Source organism: Polypterus senegalus, chromosome 13, assembly GCF_016835505.1.
Source record: "Polypterus senegalus isolate Bchr_013 chromosome 13, ASM1683550v1, whole genome shotgun sequence".
NCBI classification, from domain to species: domain Eukaryota; kingdom Metazoa; phylum Chordata; class Cladistia; order Polypteriformes; family Polypteridae; genus Polypterus; species Polypterus senegalus.
Window position 1 is genome coordinate 132041358 of NC_053166.1, and position 18427 is coordinate 132059784.

General features: G+C 39.7%; 1 protein-coding gene across 1 annotated transcript in view; it reads left to right on the forward strand.

Annotated features, from left to right (window-relative positions):
- The window catches only part of iqce (IQ motif containing E), a 40868-nt gene that overhangs the window by 14039 nt on the left and 8402 nt on the right, over positions 1 to 18427 (forward strand). The window contains exons 6-18 of the mRNA XM_039775654.1: positions 13 to 83; positions 3132 to 3245; positions 3376 to 3426; positions 9671 to 9741; positions 10692 to 10764; positions 10858 to 10907; positions 11019 to 11173; positions 11481 to 11536; positions 11904 to 12106; positions 13458 to 13553; positions 13704 to 13803; positions 14711 to 14884; positions 15727 to 15765. Of these exons, the coding sequence (XP_039631588.1) occupies positions 13 to 83; positions 3132 to 3245; positions 3376 to 3426; positions 9671 to 9741; positions 10692 to 10764; positions 10858 to 10907; positions 11019 to 11173; positions 11481 to 11536; positions 11904 to 12106; positions 13458 to 13553; positions 13704 to 13803; positions 14711 to 14884; positions 15727 to 15765 (1253 nt within the window). The remainder of the gene's footprint in view (positions 1 to 12; positions 84 to 3131; positions 3246 to 3375; positions 3427 to 9670; positions 9742 to 10691; positions 10765 to 10857; positions 10908 to 11018; positions 11174 to 11480; positions 11537 to 11903; positions 12107 to 13457; positions 13554 to 13703; positions 13804 to 14710; positions 14885 to 15726; positions 15766 to 18427) is intronic.

The window sequence follows — 18427 nt, forward strand, 5'->3', positions numbered from 1 at the left end:
CTTTCTTCTAAGGATATGTTCCTGGAACCCCGGACTATAAAGAGAAGGAGGATATGTATGATGAGATTATTGAACTTAAGAAGGTAAAGTTAATCAATAGTCTACTGATTTCTACCTACCATGATGGGATTCTGAGTTCATGAATATGTTTTAAATAAAGAATTTCAAAGAATTAGAATGCTAGGAAATGAAAATGATAAATTTGGCTATTTCACTTCTTCTTTGGGCTTTTGAATATAGAGCAAAAGGTTGTGCAGTTACTATAATAGTACAGATAGATCTGTTTTTTTTTAATTTTCTTGTGTGAGCCTTGCTTGTAATTTTAGACATATATATGTGGACTCAAAAATCTAAATTTCTTATAACTAAATAGGGATATTTGAGTACATGAGGCCCAAAAAATGATTCTTATAAAAATGACTTTCACAAAATAATATAGCTCAACATATACAGTATCTGCTAATGTTGAATGCGTTCTGTAAAGCTTTCATGGCTTCATAAAACTCCAGATTGAAGCTGCATAGTACATAGTCTAAACTGCATAGTGGATGTAGTAAGATTATGACAAAAACAACTTATTAATTGCTGCCATGATTTCTTATAAAGTTTGTTTCTTAATGTTGTGATGTTGCAGCAGTTCATTCTTGTGGCTGTAAACTCCTTTTAAATAACATTTGAGTGTTTTGTGCATTATAAAAAACTGTTTTGAGTTTAACAAAGTAATAGACAACTTGCATTTGTTGGTAAATCATGGCATGTTGCTTATATCACATCATTGACTGCTCACTACAACATTAAAATTACTATTCAATACAGTGACTTGCTTTCGACTAAGGTACTAGCAAAGATGCTACAGAACAGGACTATGCTGCCCTCTGCTGACAAAGTGGAAATATGACTTTTCATGACAGTTTGTGTATGGATTGACATACTGGACATGTTATGTGTGGGTAGGTGGGTGTGTGTGTGTGTGTGTGTATATATATATATATATATATATAAAGGGCTGGGAATTGATTTAAAAATGAGTTAACTGCATAAATGTATGTAACTTATCTCGATTAATTGCATCTAACATTAAAATGTAAATATATAATCAATACATAAATCATGAATTAAATACCCACTGAATCACAAATTGAATGTAGAATTAACAAAAAGAAATTAAAAAAATGATTGGCATAGTTTAAACTTAAACAATGACCCAAGTACAACCTCAATTTGAATGTCTTCCTAATAAAAGGTGTCATTTTGGTTGGCTTTTCTCTACAAAAGCCAAGCTGAAAAGAAGAAAATAAGAAAACAAGGCCAATGTATTAATTCTCAGATTGGCATGGCATATGAGACACAGACATGTCAAAGTAAAAAATTATAAAAACAACTGTAGAGTTTGAATGCACTGCTGAAGACTGATTTAATTGAAAGAATAAGCATCTCTTAAATGGGCATACATTAAAATGTGTGTTAAAACTCCATAAATACTATTTACAGTTGTTCATCACCATCAATGACTTGATAATTACACACAATATAAGTGTTTTTCAACTGGTGCGCTGTGGAAATAATAGTGTAGTGCCCTTGTGTCCAGACCTGAGAGAGACATGCTTCTCAGGTGGTCGAGATCTGTCCAAGAAAGATGGGACTACCTAAAGAAGCTAACTTAAAAGCAGCTCTGTAATCTCTGTTTTGCAAACAGTTTAGCACATGTATAAATTTAATTATTTTGTGGTTTCTAGAATCATGGTATACCTTGAGATTTTTTGGGTTACAAAAAGTGTGTCACCACAGAAAAATGGTCAGAAGACACTGCTCTACCTATACCTTTACTCCTGGCATGCTAAAAAAATGTCTCCGTAGCAGCTATCTTGCTTTAAATCTGACACCGTACATTGCTAGGATGATTGTATTGCGTTCTTTTCATAAATTACTGAAGATACTGCAAACTGGAATAATGGGCAAGGATAATCATTACACTTCTATTTCATAGAATTTTGACATTATATTAGGGCAGTCAGCACTTTAAGCTGGCTGTCAGACTGGCGAGTTAAATACAGAGGTACTAGAGACTTATTTTAGTTTTAGTGCCATTGAAAGATAACTTATTTAGCATTTATGTGATATGACACTGATTTGATCTTCTTACAGAAATATGAAATGGAAAAAAAGAGAGAGCATATTTTACCATCGCAACTTTTCTCTACCATTCCACCAGAACTGCCATAAACCCGTCCCCCCACCCCTTTAAACTGGCGTCAGTATGTATAAATCAAGACATTGAACATCAGCGCTACGTATTGACCTGTGGTGTATTGTTGTGAACTATGTAATATGGAATGTTAAACCTTTGAATTAAAATTTTATTTTATGAAATTTTTGAAGGTGGCATATAAATATGGTACTGAATATGTATGTCATTCTTTAGGTACACACTTAACTTATTTGTATTACTGTTTCGTAAAGTTAAAAAAAAACAATCACGAAAATACTGCCCTGACCAAAGCACCACCTGAGGCGTTTGCCTCGTTTCTGGTTTGGATGTGACAATATTTTTTAATGCATTAAACAGGGCACATTAACGCGTTAACTTTCCCAGGCCTAATATATACATTTTAATTGTATTGTATTGTACTATATTTTAAATGCTGTGAATATCCTCTACACCCCTTGCTTTGCCTTAAAATGTATACTAATTTAGAAAAGATTTGCTATTCCTTTATTCTGCTGTAAATTATGTTTTTATAAAAACATGTTTCTACACCCACACATTGTTCAGTACATTGTATAGTAATATACTGAGTTAAAGTTTTGGTGTTAGGAAATTTTCTTTGTTCTCATAACTTATTTACTGTATATCAGTCTTGATTCAGGCAATAAAAATTGAACCTTTGTAAGCTATCATTACAAATGTCCACATTTATGCCAAATGTTCTTTTTCTAATTTATTTTGTGTTATTATGTTTTAAGCTAAATATGTTCTATTAGTAACTTTCAACTTTTATTAAATCAATATTTTCCCTACATTGTGTAGTATAATAATTATAGTAATTTAACATACTAATCATATTAAAGTCAGTATTACAAAATACACATGATTCAGATCTAGGATTTCACGTTATACATGTCACATCTAGACTTTACAGGCCCAGAAATCTGAAGCTGATTTGATGAAAACCAAGTTGCGGCGGCTGGAAGAGGACAACAGCAAAAAAGAAAAACAGATTGAACAACTGCTTGATCCAACCAAGGTATTGCTTAAAACAAATGAAACTGTAACAGTACTCTGTTAATCTTAAACATAATCACAGCCGTCAATTACTAGTCAAATGCAAACTTTTTTTTTAACAGTAATTTATGTTGTGCATTTTAATTTTTCAGGGCTCTGACTTTACTAGGAGTTTGGTTGATAAAAGAAATGATGCGAGTGTAGTGAGTATAATGTTTATGATATGTAATATTGTTTAGATTTGCTATATTGTATTTAAATATTGTCTATATTTACTAAATTGTATTTAAATTTGAATTGGATATAAAGATGCGTATTTAAGTGATTTTGTTATCTAATATAAGTTGTGGCCGCCGGGCGGGAGCGCCGGGACGCCAGGAGGACGTGAGGAGGGCTTGTGCCTCCTCCAGACCGCGAGGCGCCCGTCCTGGTTCTGTTGGGGCCACGGGTTGAGGGCATGGAAGCCCTTCCTGTAGGGGCCCGTGGTCACCGCCAGGCGGCGCCCGATGCCGGTTTATCCCGTGCGGTTGCCGGTCGGGGCAGGAGCCCGGCCGGGACGCCTTGGAGGACCGGAGGAGGGCGAGTGCCTCCTCCAGACAGAGTGGGGCGTCCGTCCTGGTTAGGCACGGGCCTCAGGTACAGGGCTTTGAAGCCCAGCCCTGTAGGGACCCGTGGCCACCGCCAGGCGGCGCCCGGTGCCTGATTATCCGGGAACCCGACACTTCCGCCACACCAGGAAGTGCGGGGAAGACATTGTGTGGCGCCGGAGAGCGCCAGGAAGGCAGCCGACACTTCCGCCACGCTGGGCGTGGCCAAGGATGGAGGAAGCACCTGGGGCTCATCCGGGCATTATTAAGGGCGCCTCCCTCCAGTCATGGGTGGAAGTCGGGAGGAAGAAGGACTGAGCTGGAGAGCGTGGACAGGAGGCGGCCAGGAAGCAAGGCACAGGACTGTGGGCCCTGGACTTGGGGGAATCGGTGCAGAAGGCACTGGGGTTGTGTGAGTGCACGTGACTGTTTGGAGTGTCAAATAAAGTGTGTTGGGAGCAAAATATGATGTCCGTCTGTCTGTGCCGGGGCCAGCGTTCACAGTGGCGTAGCCGGCAGGATGATCCGTCTGGTACAAGCGGGACCTGCTTCAAAATCAAATATTTCTGTGAACGGCCCGGCGCAGCAGCGGACCCCACACACTGGCCGCAGGAGCGGCCGTGCGGCACGCGGAGCGTTTACCCGGAAACCGCCGCCGGACCGAAGAAAGGCCATCCCCGGGTGCGGAGGAGGAACGGACCTCGCTGGAGCGCAGCGGGCTCCGAGAGCCGCGTTGTTGAGACGGACAGCCAGGCCGGCGTGGCCGATGAAGGCCACACGAGGCAGGGGCCTCAGCACGACGGGATTCGGGAGGTGAGTACCCTGCCCTGCGGGTTGGATGTACCTTGTTCTCCGCGGGGAGGGACGAACGGATCGCGTCTGTGGCAGGAGCACGCCGGGCCACGGGCTGTCGGCAGCGGCGGACGGCCGCTGAGAAGACCGCGAAGTCGAAGCCGCAGCCGCGGTGCGGCGAAGAGGCACGTCTCCGCAGCCAAAACAGGGGAGACAAGATGGCCGCGGGCTGGAAGTCCCGCCCGCTGACAGGCACGGATTGGCGGTGTGTCTTGCGTGCCCGCCGATGATTGGATAGAGGCGGGCCCAAGGAACGCCAGTCTCGTGCCAAACCGAGACCCGATTGGGCCAGAGGGAGTGGCCCAGAGGAGGCAGGCGTCGCGTGGAGCTGATGGACAGGTAAGCCCACCGACGTCTGTCTCTCTTTCCACCAGCGGCTCGGCGTGCGTCGGAGGAGTCCTTCGCCCGCCAAGCCGCTTTTGAGGAGTTGCTGCCGTGTTCTAGTCGCTCAGTGCGAGCAGCTGATGGAGAAGGCGGTCGCGTCGGGAGTGACACCGCGTGAGACGGAGGAACGGCGCGGCGCTGGAACCGGAGGCAGACAGAACACGGCGGGAGTGGTGAGTGTTGCCGTTCCCGTAAAGCAAGGGGGTTGCCGAACATGGCCGTGACTGTTTACAGGACGAGCGGCTCCGAGTAGGCAACCTCCCAACAGCGGATGCGGCGGTGCAGACAGCTAGCGAGGCTGGGAGATCGAACACGCAAGGGCTGGTAGGAACGGGGCTGCTGAGTGCCCTGGGTCCTAGCGCCCTGCGCTCAAGCCCGCAGCTGTCTCCTGTCGCTCTGCCTGGACGCAGACGGGCTGGATTTGAGCTTTGCTGTGCTCAGACCCAGACCGTCAGCGCCAGAAAAGAAGGAGGAACCGAAGGGTGAATGCCGGTTCCTCCGATAGGAGAGGGCGCTGGCGCTGGGTGCGCGCGTCCGGAGAAGGGCCGTCCTCTGTACGAGCAGAGGAGATCCCTGGACGGCTGGGCGAGCCGCCTGCGAGCGGTGCCGCGGACGAGCGGACGGGCATGGAACCTGCGGCGGCGGACTTCAGCAGGCAAGTTGGGGCTGTCGGAGGGGGCAGAAGCACGGTCGATACGGAGACCGACGGAGCGCCGGGATGAGTGTCCTCGCTGTGCTTCTGGCCCTCTTTTCTTTATTTTACAGGCCAAGCCCGACGAGCGCTGAGGCCGACGCCGGCGGGGACCTGCCCGCTTGGAGCGGAGGCTCGCTGGAGTGCTCCATGCCGGGAGGCCTACAGTGACCCGCTGGGGAACAGCGAGGCGAGGCGGCGCAGACCACAGGGGCGCTTGCGCCCGGCGAGGGTGCCGAAGACGGATGTCCCAGGGTGCCGTGTTGGACCCTGGGGACATAGTAGGACCCTCGCTGGGGACGTGCTGCCCTTCGGTTGTGCCGCTCGGACCCACGTGTCCTCGCTAGCGGTGGGGCACTGTGGCCCCCGGCCGGGGCTGGAGCCCGGCCGGGACGCCCAGGAGGACGTGAGGAGGGCTTGTGCCTCCTCCAGACCGCGAGGGGGCGTCCGTCCTGGTTCTGTTGGGGCCACGGGTTGAGGGCATGGAAGCCCTTCCCTGTAGGGGCCCGTGGTCACCGCCAGGCGGCGCCCGATGCCGGTTTATCCCGGCGGTTGCGGTCGGGCAGGAGCCCGGCGGGGCGCTTGAGGACCGGAGGAGGGCGAGTGCCTCCTCCAGACAGAGTGGGGCGTCCGTCCTGGTTAGGCATCGGGCCTCAGGTACAGGGCTTTGAAGCCCAGCCCTGTAGGGACCCGTGGCCACCGCCAGGCGGCGCCCCGGTGCCTGATTATCCCGGGAACCCGACACTTCCGCCACACCAGGAAGTGCCGGGGGGAAGACATTGTGTGGCGCCCGGAGAGCGCCAGGAAGGCCAGCCGACACTTCCGCCACGCTGGGGCGTGGCCAAGGATGGAGGAAGCACCTGGGGCTCATCCGGGGCATTATTTAAGGGGCCGCCTCCCTCCAGTCAGGGTGGAAGTCGGGAGGAAGAAGGACTGAGCTGGAGAGCGTGGACAGGAGGCGGCCAGGAAGCAAGGCACAGGACTGTGGGCCCTGGACTTGGGGGAATCGGTGCAGAAGGCACTGGGGTTATTGTGAGTGCACGTGACTGTTTGGAGTGTTAAATAAAGTGTGTTGGGAGCAAAATATGATGTCCGTCTGTCTGTGCCGGGGCCAGCGTTCACAAAGTTTAATAATGTTTGACGCATTGCTTAATAAATGCAAATGTTGTTAGTTTGCCTTATCTAGTCTGTCTGTGAATTTAACAGAAACATGTTCCTCTCTTTGCTTCTGTGAGTTTACTCTGGCTAGTCAGTAGGGGAGGAAATCGCCACGGGCAACACAGTACGATGATATTATGATATTTGAGTCACAATGCAGCAATATTGCAATTTTTAAAAATGTTTTGTGGTTTACTAAAAGTTGAAACCGTGCACATTCAGAAAAAAATATGTTGGTTATATACCAAATAAGAAAAAAACTTGAGTTAATTCTTTCAATTTAAAAGTCTTTGTAACAGTGTAAATGTATTCTGTGTATCTCGCAGCCTTTGTGGTAAGACTGGGAATATATAATTATGGTTCACCGAAAACATTGGTAACTTATCTTAAGTTTTGCTATGGAGGAGTCCTTGTCAAAACTGTCCTTATACTGTATCTGTAGTAGTGTTACCATCAATTAAAAAGAGACTGTTTCAGGTTTAAAATATGTTTGAATATACTGTATATGAGTGATTTATATGAATAAGTATATAAGATATAGTGGTCAACATACACACATTTTCCTCAATGTGGTACATGCCCTTAGTCTATTGTTTTCCACCCACAGACAAAAGGTTTTGAGAACTGTTTGGTTGTCATATATTAGTGTAGTATCAGTGTGATTTTCTTCAAAGGGCTTCAACCTATTTTCTTTTTGCTAGTTGCAACTGAGCCAGATTTACACTTCCTGTGATATTGATCTTTGACAAATCAGGGGGCAAAGCATATGCAGTATGCAGCTTCCTGGGTTTCTTCTGTGAAATTATGCTTATGAGCACTTATTCCCCGAGAACAACTGTCTTTAATTTCCATTTTTCTGATTTGGTGTGATTAAAATTAATAATTGTTAATATTTGGATATAGTTGTTAATAATTGTTAATTATTAATAGCTAAAATTAATAATTATAATATTAAAATTAATAATTATGTATTACCTGCATTGTGAGGGAGTATCAGTTACGGCACTATGGCCATGTGGTGCGTTTCCCCGAGGGTGATCCGGCTCATAAGATCCTCATTGTTGTGAGCCCGAGTGACTGGACCAGGCCAAGAGGTTGCCCATGTAACACCTGGCTGCGGCAGATAGAGGGTCATTTACGGAGGGTGGGACTGGGCAACGTGTCTGCCTGGGGGGATGCAAACCGGAATCCCGAGTTGTTTCACCGTGTAGTGGATGCGGCAACACACTGTACCAGTGCAAGTTCCCCAACTTGATTTGACTTAAAATTAAAATGAGTGCGCTTTTTTCCCAAATAGTTTGTTGTTTGTTTGTCAAAATAAATATGACTTCACAATTGCTAGGTTGTAAGCAAAACTGTTAAAAGTACTCTTTTCAGAAAAAAGTTGGAAGGCTGAAAAATAAAATACAGTGATCCCCCGCTATATTGCGTTTCAGCTATCGCGCCCCCGCTACATCCTGGATTTTTTAATATTATTATTACTACTAGGGGGCTCCGCCCCCACTTGCTTCGCTCGGCCACCCCCGGGTTTAGTTTACCGGATAAACAATTTAAAGAAATTGTTATTTTCATGGGAATTGTTACATATGCATTATTTTCATTTTTTACTTTAAAACTTTTGTAAAAACAATATTTGTCCTTTATTTCCTGCCCCAGGGGTGTGTGAGGGCTGAACGCACGCTAAGGAGAAGTGTTCAGATCATCTGCTGGGTTGCTGCAGCTGCTGCTGGCAAGCTGCGTGTTCTGCTTGTCGTTGTTTTAAGAGCTGGGAGCACCTGAAGTTTGTCTGCCAAAAGCATTTCAACAACCGCTAGGTTGGATGTCAGTGAACTTGTTTTAAATTGTTTGTAAGTAGGGCGTGACGTGCAAAAGTCACCATCTCACGGGTTTTGCTTCCTAAGGTTGTAATGTCTAGTCTTGCGTGTCGTCAAAGTGTCTCTCTGAGATGATCTGGTCTCGAACGCTTCGCCCAACCCCCCGGAGGCGCGCTATGCTCCTGCCACTCCGTGTCTCTCCCACTCATGTTGTGAAGGAGGGAGCTGAATGCACCCTAAGGAGAAGCGGATGGATCAGCTACTGGCTTTGTGCTGCTTCTGCCAAGATGCCTGTTCTGCTTGTTGCTCTGTGTGTCGATCATTTAAAAGCCTGTAGAGCAGCTCTTATCCTGTCTCACTGCCTTGTCTTGCGTGACGTTAAAATGTTTTATAATAGAGAGATGTTATTCACATCATTAGTCCTACATCCACATATCATATGTGTTTACAAAGTGTGTTTTAATAAGTTTACATGTGTTTAAAGTGTGTGGGAGGGGTATTTTAAGGCTTAAACTATAAAAAAATGTTTATTTATATGATCTTTCTATATCGTGGATTTTCACCTATCGCTGATGAGTCTGGAACGTAACTTCAGGGATAGGCGGAGGATCACTAAACAATAGTTATTAATTAACCAGAAAGAATAATGATTCAAAAACTTTTCAACCTAAATTATTTAGTCATTTGAATGTCTGCAGTGCATTCAAAATTCATTAAATATTACATGTATAGTTGGGTTTAGTTCATGGAAAAAAAGTATTGGATTACATGGATGCTGCATGCATTGCTATTTTCCATAAAATGTAAATTTTATAAGAACATTTATTGTAAGATATTAAGATAAACTTAAACTGTTATCAGATATGTGCACTTTGTGACACTGAAACCAATTGTGTGAAATGAAAGGTAATATAATACTGGCATGATGGACTTGAAACATGTTTTTTTCTCCATTTCTTAGATTACAAATGGACTTAAACAGAAGATTTTGAAACTAGAGCAGCAGTGTAAAGAAAAGGACAATGTAATTAAGTAAGTGACTGGAGGATGAAAAGCTTGACTGTTAAATTGTTCTGCATTTGGCTCAGGGGTAAGGATTGGTCAGGACACTATTGAAACTTCTGTCAGCATCAATTATGGTGAGCATATAAAAGTAAAAAATAAGTATAAGATTTTTGCTACAGTGTTGGCGAAAAGAAATATAAGCTAAACTATGCTTGACTAAATGCCCAAATGAAAGTGGTTTCTACAAATTGGGTTCCAAATTTACTGTAGTTTTTAGCCTATAGTAGTTTTCTTTTTGAAATAAATTTGCACTATTAACTTGCAATCTAACTTACTGCAAACATTATTTGATTTTTCATAAATATAATGTAATTTCTTTGAAATGTATTTCAATAAATGAATTGTTGATGTATTCAGTTATACAGGTTAAGATATATTTAATAATGTATATGCTAAAATCCCAATTAACTCTTAAGGAGAGGAAACCCATAAAAGAGTCAGTTTCTTGATTTTTCTGGCCAAAATTAATTTTTACTAAAGATTATTACAGTATACATCTTGTCTGATAAAGGTAGAATACAACTGCCTGTTAAGGCAAGAGTGTTAAAATAATGATATTGAAAGAATTGTTTTAACTCGGTTATCAGTTAAAGCCCCATGAGCATTTGGTGCTTGGATTCATTTACCATTTAAGGACTGCTTGGTTGAATATATAGGGTGGTCCAGATCTAATTATGCAATTTTCATTAAGCTATAACTTATAAAGTTTATTACATAGAGAATTCACAATAAATTCTTTTTGTTGCCTATAGATGGCAGCACCTGCCCTGCATTACAAAATGGCGGGGAGATGGTTGTCAGTTGAACAGCGAGTGTGATGTGCTCGCCTTTTCATAATTGCATAATTAGATCTGGATCACCCTGTATAGTAGATACCCTACAGAAAATGTCTATGTGTATTTTTTGTTTTGTTTCAGTAAATTACAGACAGATTTAAAGACAACTAATATTGAAGAAATGAAGATTGCAATGGAAACTTATTATGATGAGGTAGTGTAAAAGATGATAAAGGTTCATCATTTTTAGTGTTTCTGTCCTTTAATATATTAAAATAAACAAAGGCTTTTTTTTTATTTCTTTCAGATTCAGAGGCTTCGGGTTTTATTAGCCAATACAGAATCAGCTGAAAAAAAGTAAATAAATATACACATTTCTGTGTTCACAGTTCCTATATAGTATATTACATGTCCCACTGTAAATATATAGATATTCCAACTTTCATATTCTCTTCTTCATTGAAACAGGTCCGAGTTTAAAGACTCTGAGAAACAACAAAAGCTATTAAACACCACTATATTACGACTGTCCAAAAATATCAAACAGCTGCAAGAGGAGAATAAATCTCTAAAAGTGGACCTAGAAAAAGCATTAGACAAAGCCATTCCGAATACATCTCGAGGTATATGAGTTGTAAATTAATATTCTATATTGTTGATATTTATATAAGTTAATAATCTGTGCAACTTAATCTTTACAGTTAATTTGAAATATCTTATTCAGTCTGCAAATGTGCATATACAACCTTTTAGCACACATTTTATAAGTTTTTATTTATTTATTTAAGTTCTCCTGAAAAGAAATGTTAAAATGAATTACTTTTATGATTTATTTTTTTAAGAAAGTGACCAATGGTTTTCTTTTTTGTTTATGTAGTTTTATGGCTGTAGAGATTTGCTGTATTAACATAATTTTTCATTACACTATAGATAATAATGAATTGAACAAACAAAGATCAATCAAACGTGTTGTGGAACTGGAAAAAGTAAGTTGTTCCTTAAATAAAATATTGTGAGATGCAGTTTTCCAGAATGTGTAAAGTATGCTATGTGTAGCTAGTTACTTTAAGCTCTGTGTAGAAGCAGAGATTTTAATATTGTCTAGTGGTACTAAATGTATTAGGACTACTTATGCAAACATCCTTAAACAATACTTTGGTTAAATACCAGCTAAGTTGGGCCCATCAGGCTCATTGATGTGACCTGTCAATTAGCACTGTACCACAAAATAAACTTTGTTGATTAAATGCTGTAAATGCTGAAAATCGGGAAATGAACAGGTTGATAAAGATTATTAAAAATACATGAAATTAATATTTGAAGATTTAGTTGCCTTTTCTATTTATTTTCTAGAAGGGGGAGCAAACTAATCCAAATATTTCTAATGCTGGTGATCGAACCACTGTTACTAATGCAGTAGTCACTGTTGTAGATCAGTTGAACTCCTCAACGTCTAAAGGAACAGACTTTCAACAAGAGTGTACTCGTCTACGAGGTTTGGTTAGTAAACTCAAAGAAGATCGCAGTGATTTACAGGAACAACTTTCTGCAAAAGTGTAAGTGAGCAGAGTCAGCTTTTGTTTTCATATTAGGTAGGGCAATTTACATAATCAATGTCAGTCAGTCATTTTCTGACCTGCTTTGTCATGAGCAGAGTTGTAGGGGTCTGCCGGAGCCTATCCCAGCTAGCATAGGACACACAACTACACATACCAAGCACACACTAGGGCCAATGTAGAATCGCCATTTCACCTAACCTGCATGTTTTTAGTCAGTGGGAGGAGCACCTGGAGGAAACCATGCAGACACAAAAGGAACATTCAAACACCACACAGGCAGGACCCAGGACACAAAGTCACATTTTAACTTGGTCAGTACAAAACATGTAGGACTGGGCAATATATCAGATTTGTGATGCGAAATTTAACGATAACCAGTTGGCAAAAGCCAGTACTGTTATGTTTAGTACTTTTATTTGATTTTCAACAACTTCTTCTAAATGTTAAATAAAATGTTCAAAATCTTCATGCTCTTGTAAACATGACATTGTCCTTGTTGCTGCCCATGTTGCCTGGTGTTAGTGCATACGAAAAAAATGGAGTGAGGATCAGATAAGGGAGAGTTTAGAACAGGTAGGGTTAGTCTCAGGGGTCTTCCAGAAGCAAGAAGAAGTTTAGCAGTTGCAGAGTCCAGACATAAAAAAATATGTTGGCACAATGACAAAGCAAGCCATGAAAGGTCTAGAAATACAGGAATATGCAACAAGAAATGAATGGAAACTGATAGCACTGAATAGAGTGAGCAAGAGATTAGAGACCAGAAGGCCAGTACAAGAGGACAAAACCAATACATAAAAACTCCCTGGGGAATGAGAGGGGCTGATGATGGTAATTCTCATAAAATAAATACCTGCATGCATCACACAAGCTGTTACAAACAAGAAAAAGTGCAAATGTGAAAACACATATATAATTTATACCATTGCAAATGATGTAAATTATAAAGCCATATACTGCATAAAGACAAAGAGAGAGGGGGTGAGAGAGACAGACCAATGTATACTGACTGGCAAGCACTGATACCAGCAACAGAGACAAGGTGTTGAATGCAATAAATACAGTGGAAACTCCAAAATATATAAAGGAAATATAAAGCAAAAAAGTACAGGTGCTGGTCATAAAATTAGAATATCATGACAAAGTTGATTTATTTCAGTAATTCCATTCAAAAAATGAAACTTGTATATTAGATTCATTTATTACACACAGACTGATGTATTTCAAATGTTTATTTATTTTAATTTTGATGATTATAACTGACAACTAATGAAACTATATATAATAGAACCAAATGTCAAAAGACCCTTATCTTCAATTGCAAACCTCTCCTAGGTTTCTTTTTCACCAGGTTGGAGATAAAACAGTTGACAAATGAAAAAGCCGAACTGATAAAAGAAAACCAGAAACTTAAGTTGGCTCATCAGAAATTAACTCAAGAGTCTAAGTAAGTATGTCATTTCTAGCTACACTTTTTGTTTTTTACTAAGATCATGGATGCAGCATCTACTTCAAAGTAATGGGTACAAAGTACCTTTTTTAAAATATAGTACTTTAATATGTAATAATTATATGGTATGTACATTTTGTCTTGTAGGGAAGAGATCAGAAAACTTACTGAAAGAGTAAAACGTTCAGAAGCCGAGGTAAAAGAGGAACGACGAGTAAAAGAAGAAAGTTTACTTGTTACTAGCAAGGTGAATTAACGACACAATTACATACTTAATCCAATACAAGATGTTTATTTGAGACTGTAACTAAAAGTGACACTTTTTATCAATCATATGTGATACAGATCTTTTAGTAACAGAAAAAAACACATGGAATAAAAACTTTTCCGGTTGAATTTAAACCACTTTCCTCTATGAAATTAACAAATTTCCCTCTGGGATAATGAAGTCTACCTATCCTATCCTGTCCTATGATACAGACGTATATGACTTGCGTATGATCTGTTTAAGATTAGTTGAATCACAATAATGCTTTATTATGGTGAGAGTCTTGCCAACAGACATTCCTACAAGTACTTGAATATCCCTGTTAACTTTCTGAAACTGTCAAATCTCTACTTTTCATGAAAACCCTACACATCTTATTCATTCAGGTAGTGATTCCTCTCTTGTGCTACAGGTTTTTATGAACACACAGTGCTAATGATTGCTCTCAAGTAACAGGCATAATCTTTTGTTTTTAATTTCTCGTCCTTGTTGTCATCAACTGACAAAATCAAGGGTGGAGTCCACTAAAAACAATTTTACTTAGTAGCACAGCAACTGTGTTGTTGACCTTTTCAGATAAAGAAGACACATCTGTCATTGCCGACAGACAATTAATATCAGACAAGCAGTTCTGGAAAACAAAAGATAAAAAGTTGTTTAATCTTGACTTAAATGTTTTCAAATATAGAGTGTATCTTTAGTTTAAAGATTACCTGCCATAAATTGACATTTCTGCTTCTTAAATAAGCATTATGAAAGTATAAAGTTCCAAAATAGTAATTAGTATATTGTGTTCAGTTTGTAGTATAAAATATACAAGTTAATTAATTGTTTGTGAATAAGTACAGTTTATCTCTAACTTTAATAACTGTGTTATTTATTGTAGGACAGAAGTAGATCTGTTTCACCTGCAGCTAATTCCCTCCATGGCTATAATGAAGATCAGAGGGACGATAGTTTTCGATCATCTTCTGCACGCACTCGTCAGCAAAAATCAGACAAAAAACAGGAAAAGGCTGCTCGAACTATACAAAAACACTGGCATGAGGACAAAGATAAGGCATGTTTTCCCTGTTATTTTGCAACTATTACAGCTGGTCTTCATGTGATTTAAATTTCCAATAACAGAGCTATCTTTGATTGTAACACAGAAGCATGAGTACTAGGTAAGGATTACTATAAAAAAGCTAAAACATAAAAAAAGATACCAAATATATAGTGATCTATTTTTATTAAAGCACTATAAATATTCTTGTCACTATCTAAAGTTTAAAAATTAAGAATTTAATACATATGTCATATTGATCAGTTAGTTGTAGGTAATGTACTGTATTTCTGTTTATTACAAGTTAACATATTGTATTAGATATTCATTTGGAAAGTACTGTGATGGCTGGGTAATAATAATATTATAGATTAAACATGTGTAATAAATGCCTTTTCTCCTAGCTAAGACTTGGCAATACTGTAAGAGTTATATATAATAATTAATTGAGATAGAAGCATTTGAAATATCTTGTACTCTTGTAGATCTTATCTGCAAAAATATGACTTCCTGGCTTTGCCTGTTCTCTTTTTGTAGTTTTAGGAATAGAAATCTTATTATTTAAAAAGATATTTAAATCTTTTGCAGATATTCCAAGCAATATATGTTGTTTTCATATTGTTTTGGCACACCCACTGTGATGATTACATACAAGATGACACAACACTGGTCTTACCCCTAATCTACTGTTTCATGATATACAGTATTTCAATTTTTAACTACTGTACAATTTGTATTGTGTTAGAAAGTACAGTGTATGAAAGGTATTTATTTATTTCAATGTTCTTGTAAATGATCTAATTAATGAAGCAAAACGTTTATTACAAAAGGCTGAAAATATTTTTTTCTCATTTTAGAGTGAAGACGAAGATGAGGAGGATGATGATGGTACTGAAGTATGTGTATTTACAATGTTTTGTTATTTTGTTACCTTGATTTGTTTTTTTTTTAATGAGTTTACTGTGATTTGGTAGCAGCGTACTTTAAACTAGTAACAGTGTAATTGTAAAATCTCTGTTGAAACTATTAACCCTTAAACCGTCACATACTTAGGGGTTAATGCACCCCTGGACGCCAAATACTTTTTTGCTGCACTTTTTAAGCAAATGTCACAATTCACAAAGAAAATGCGAAATTTTAATGGAACACGTATTTTTTTTCATGCAAGGAGCATCACAATTACTGCAACACTGATCATTTTACACACTGCTAATGAACTGTTAAAACTATCTAAAAAACTACTGGAGTAATATGTACAAGGTGCAACTGACACCATGGATGAAATTCAGTAAATCACCGAGCCAACTGTGCTTGAACTGGCTGCACGCAAACACACAGAGGTAAATGCTGATGATTGCAGGCTCGTCTAGTGCAGCAGCTGAATCCCAGAGACAGTGGTGCTGCAGTTCTGCCGGGGCCGGCAGTGGTCGTGAGCTGGATGCTCAAAGAATATACGGCACTGACTGATCAGCTCCGGCGTGCTGGCAAATTGCTCTGTGAAGCAAATATAGCCGGTTGTGGCGTTCAATGAATGCACTTTGCTGAATATACTGGCCTCCTGTGTGCTGGCAAATTGCACTGAGACACGACTATAGCCAGTTGCAGCATTCAATGAATATACATCACCGAATATACATGGCTCCGGCGTGCTTGCAAATTGCCCTGAGGAAGAGCTTTAGCCAGTTGCGGAGTTCAATGAATGTATGTTGCCGAATGTATAACACCGCATATATTCGGCTTTGACATGCTTCCAAATTGCACTGGAAACCGACTCTAGCCAGTTGCGGCGTTCAACGAATGTATTTTTCCAAATATACTTGGCTTCAGCGTGCTGGCGACTATAGCCGGTTTTGGCGGTTTAAAGGTTAAAATATTAAATATGGGTTCCTAGGTGAAAACCTACCAAAGCTAATAGCAAGTACCAATAGAAAATCCATAATATCGACAGATACGACAAATTCTGATTTAGAAATATTTTTTATTCTATTCAGTGCTATTCTTAATAACAACACAGTGGTCAATGACAGACAAAAATATTGCCCTCTTGTTTAGAACCAAGTTTATTTAATTTTGAACAAATTTTACCTGTAATTGATGCATTTTTGAATAAAATAGAATATAAACATTGCACAGTTTAATAACATTAAAGCTTCAAACTAGATGGCAGGACAAAATATTAACATGATTGTGTCAAATCTTGTCTTTACCAAAACACACCTTACTTTATCTTCTCCCTTTATAACTTTATGATGTTGGGGTCTTGAGACATTGATATACTGTATATTTTTTCTGTCTTTTGCTTCATTTGTTGACCTTTCTTTATCCAGTGTTTGTAACTGGTTATACCATTTGTTTTTCGAGATTTGCTTTATGTCTCTGAATCATTTTTAGCCTGTGTGGGTGATTAGACCAATGATAAACTGGTGTTTGGTCCACAGCTGGTTATTTAGAATATTCACAGCAATCCCATTCTCAGGACTTTCTCTATCCTCCACCCAGACAACATCCTCTGTAGGACTATCCCGAGAGCTTCACCAAAACCACTTGCAATAATGTATGTTAAAAGTGCAATAAAAAAATAAACAAAAAAAACTTACAGGTGTACAACTGAAACATGATTTGTTATCTGGTACAAAATATTTTTTTATTCAGTAAGAGTATTTAAGCTCTGTCATTATTTCTTTACCTCTTCATGACTTGAGGAACTTAGCAAATGTTCATTCTCCATCCTACACTATGGGTTTGGAAATATGCAAGCTCACAAACCTTCAATTTTGTAATTTTGCAATTGGACTGAAATGTATAGGCAGGGACATCTGAAGATAAGTCATTTGAGACTCACTAAAATATGTTGTAATTGTTCTAAACTAGAGGTTAGAATGATAAAGTGCTTTGTGTTTTTGCATTTAACACAAAAGGAGTAAATTAGACATTCTGACATGTCTCTCCTCATCTGTGTGATGCAAATGTTTTAACAGCAAATTACGTTGACTTCTTAATTTTGTAATTTTGCTCAGTGTGATGTTTTTGCGCCTGTTTCAGTTTTAGGCCTTATTCTGTGAAATTAGCATGCACTCCATGTTTTTCTGTCTGGTATCAGTCCTGCTGGCAGCTCTGAACCTCACCAGTGACAGTGTATGCATGGTTGCATTTGAAAGCACTTTGGAATAAATGTAGATCTCGATTGGGGATGCCTCCTGCCTCCTGATTGAAGTTGTTGAAATACATTTTAGCCCTTTTGATCTTGAATTGCACAACCAGGTTTAAAATGAAATTTAAAACAACAATGGAACACTTAAAGTTTATGGTATTACATTATTTGATGTATAGTGGTTGTGGCTGCTTATTACACTCATTAATATTTCTATTTTTGCACTATTAATTGTAAAATTTGACTAATGTTAATCAGATGTGAATTTAATAACTGCCGGCACTGTCAATGTATTGACCAGTAATATTTAAAACATATGTGTAGTATTGCATGTATCCAACAAACTTTTTCCAACTTAGTTGACAGATGCTTAACTTTAGAAAATATTGGTATGCATTTTCCAGCTT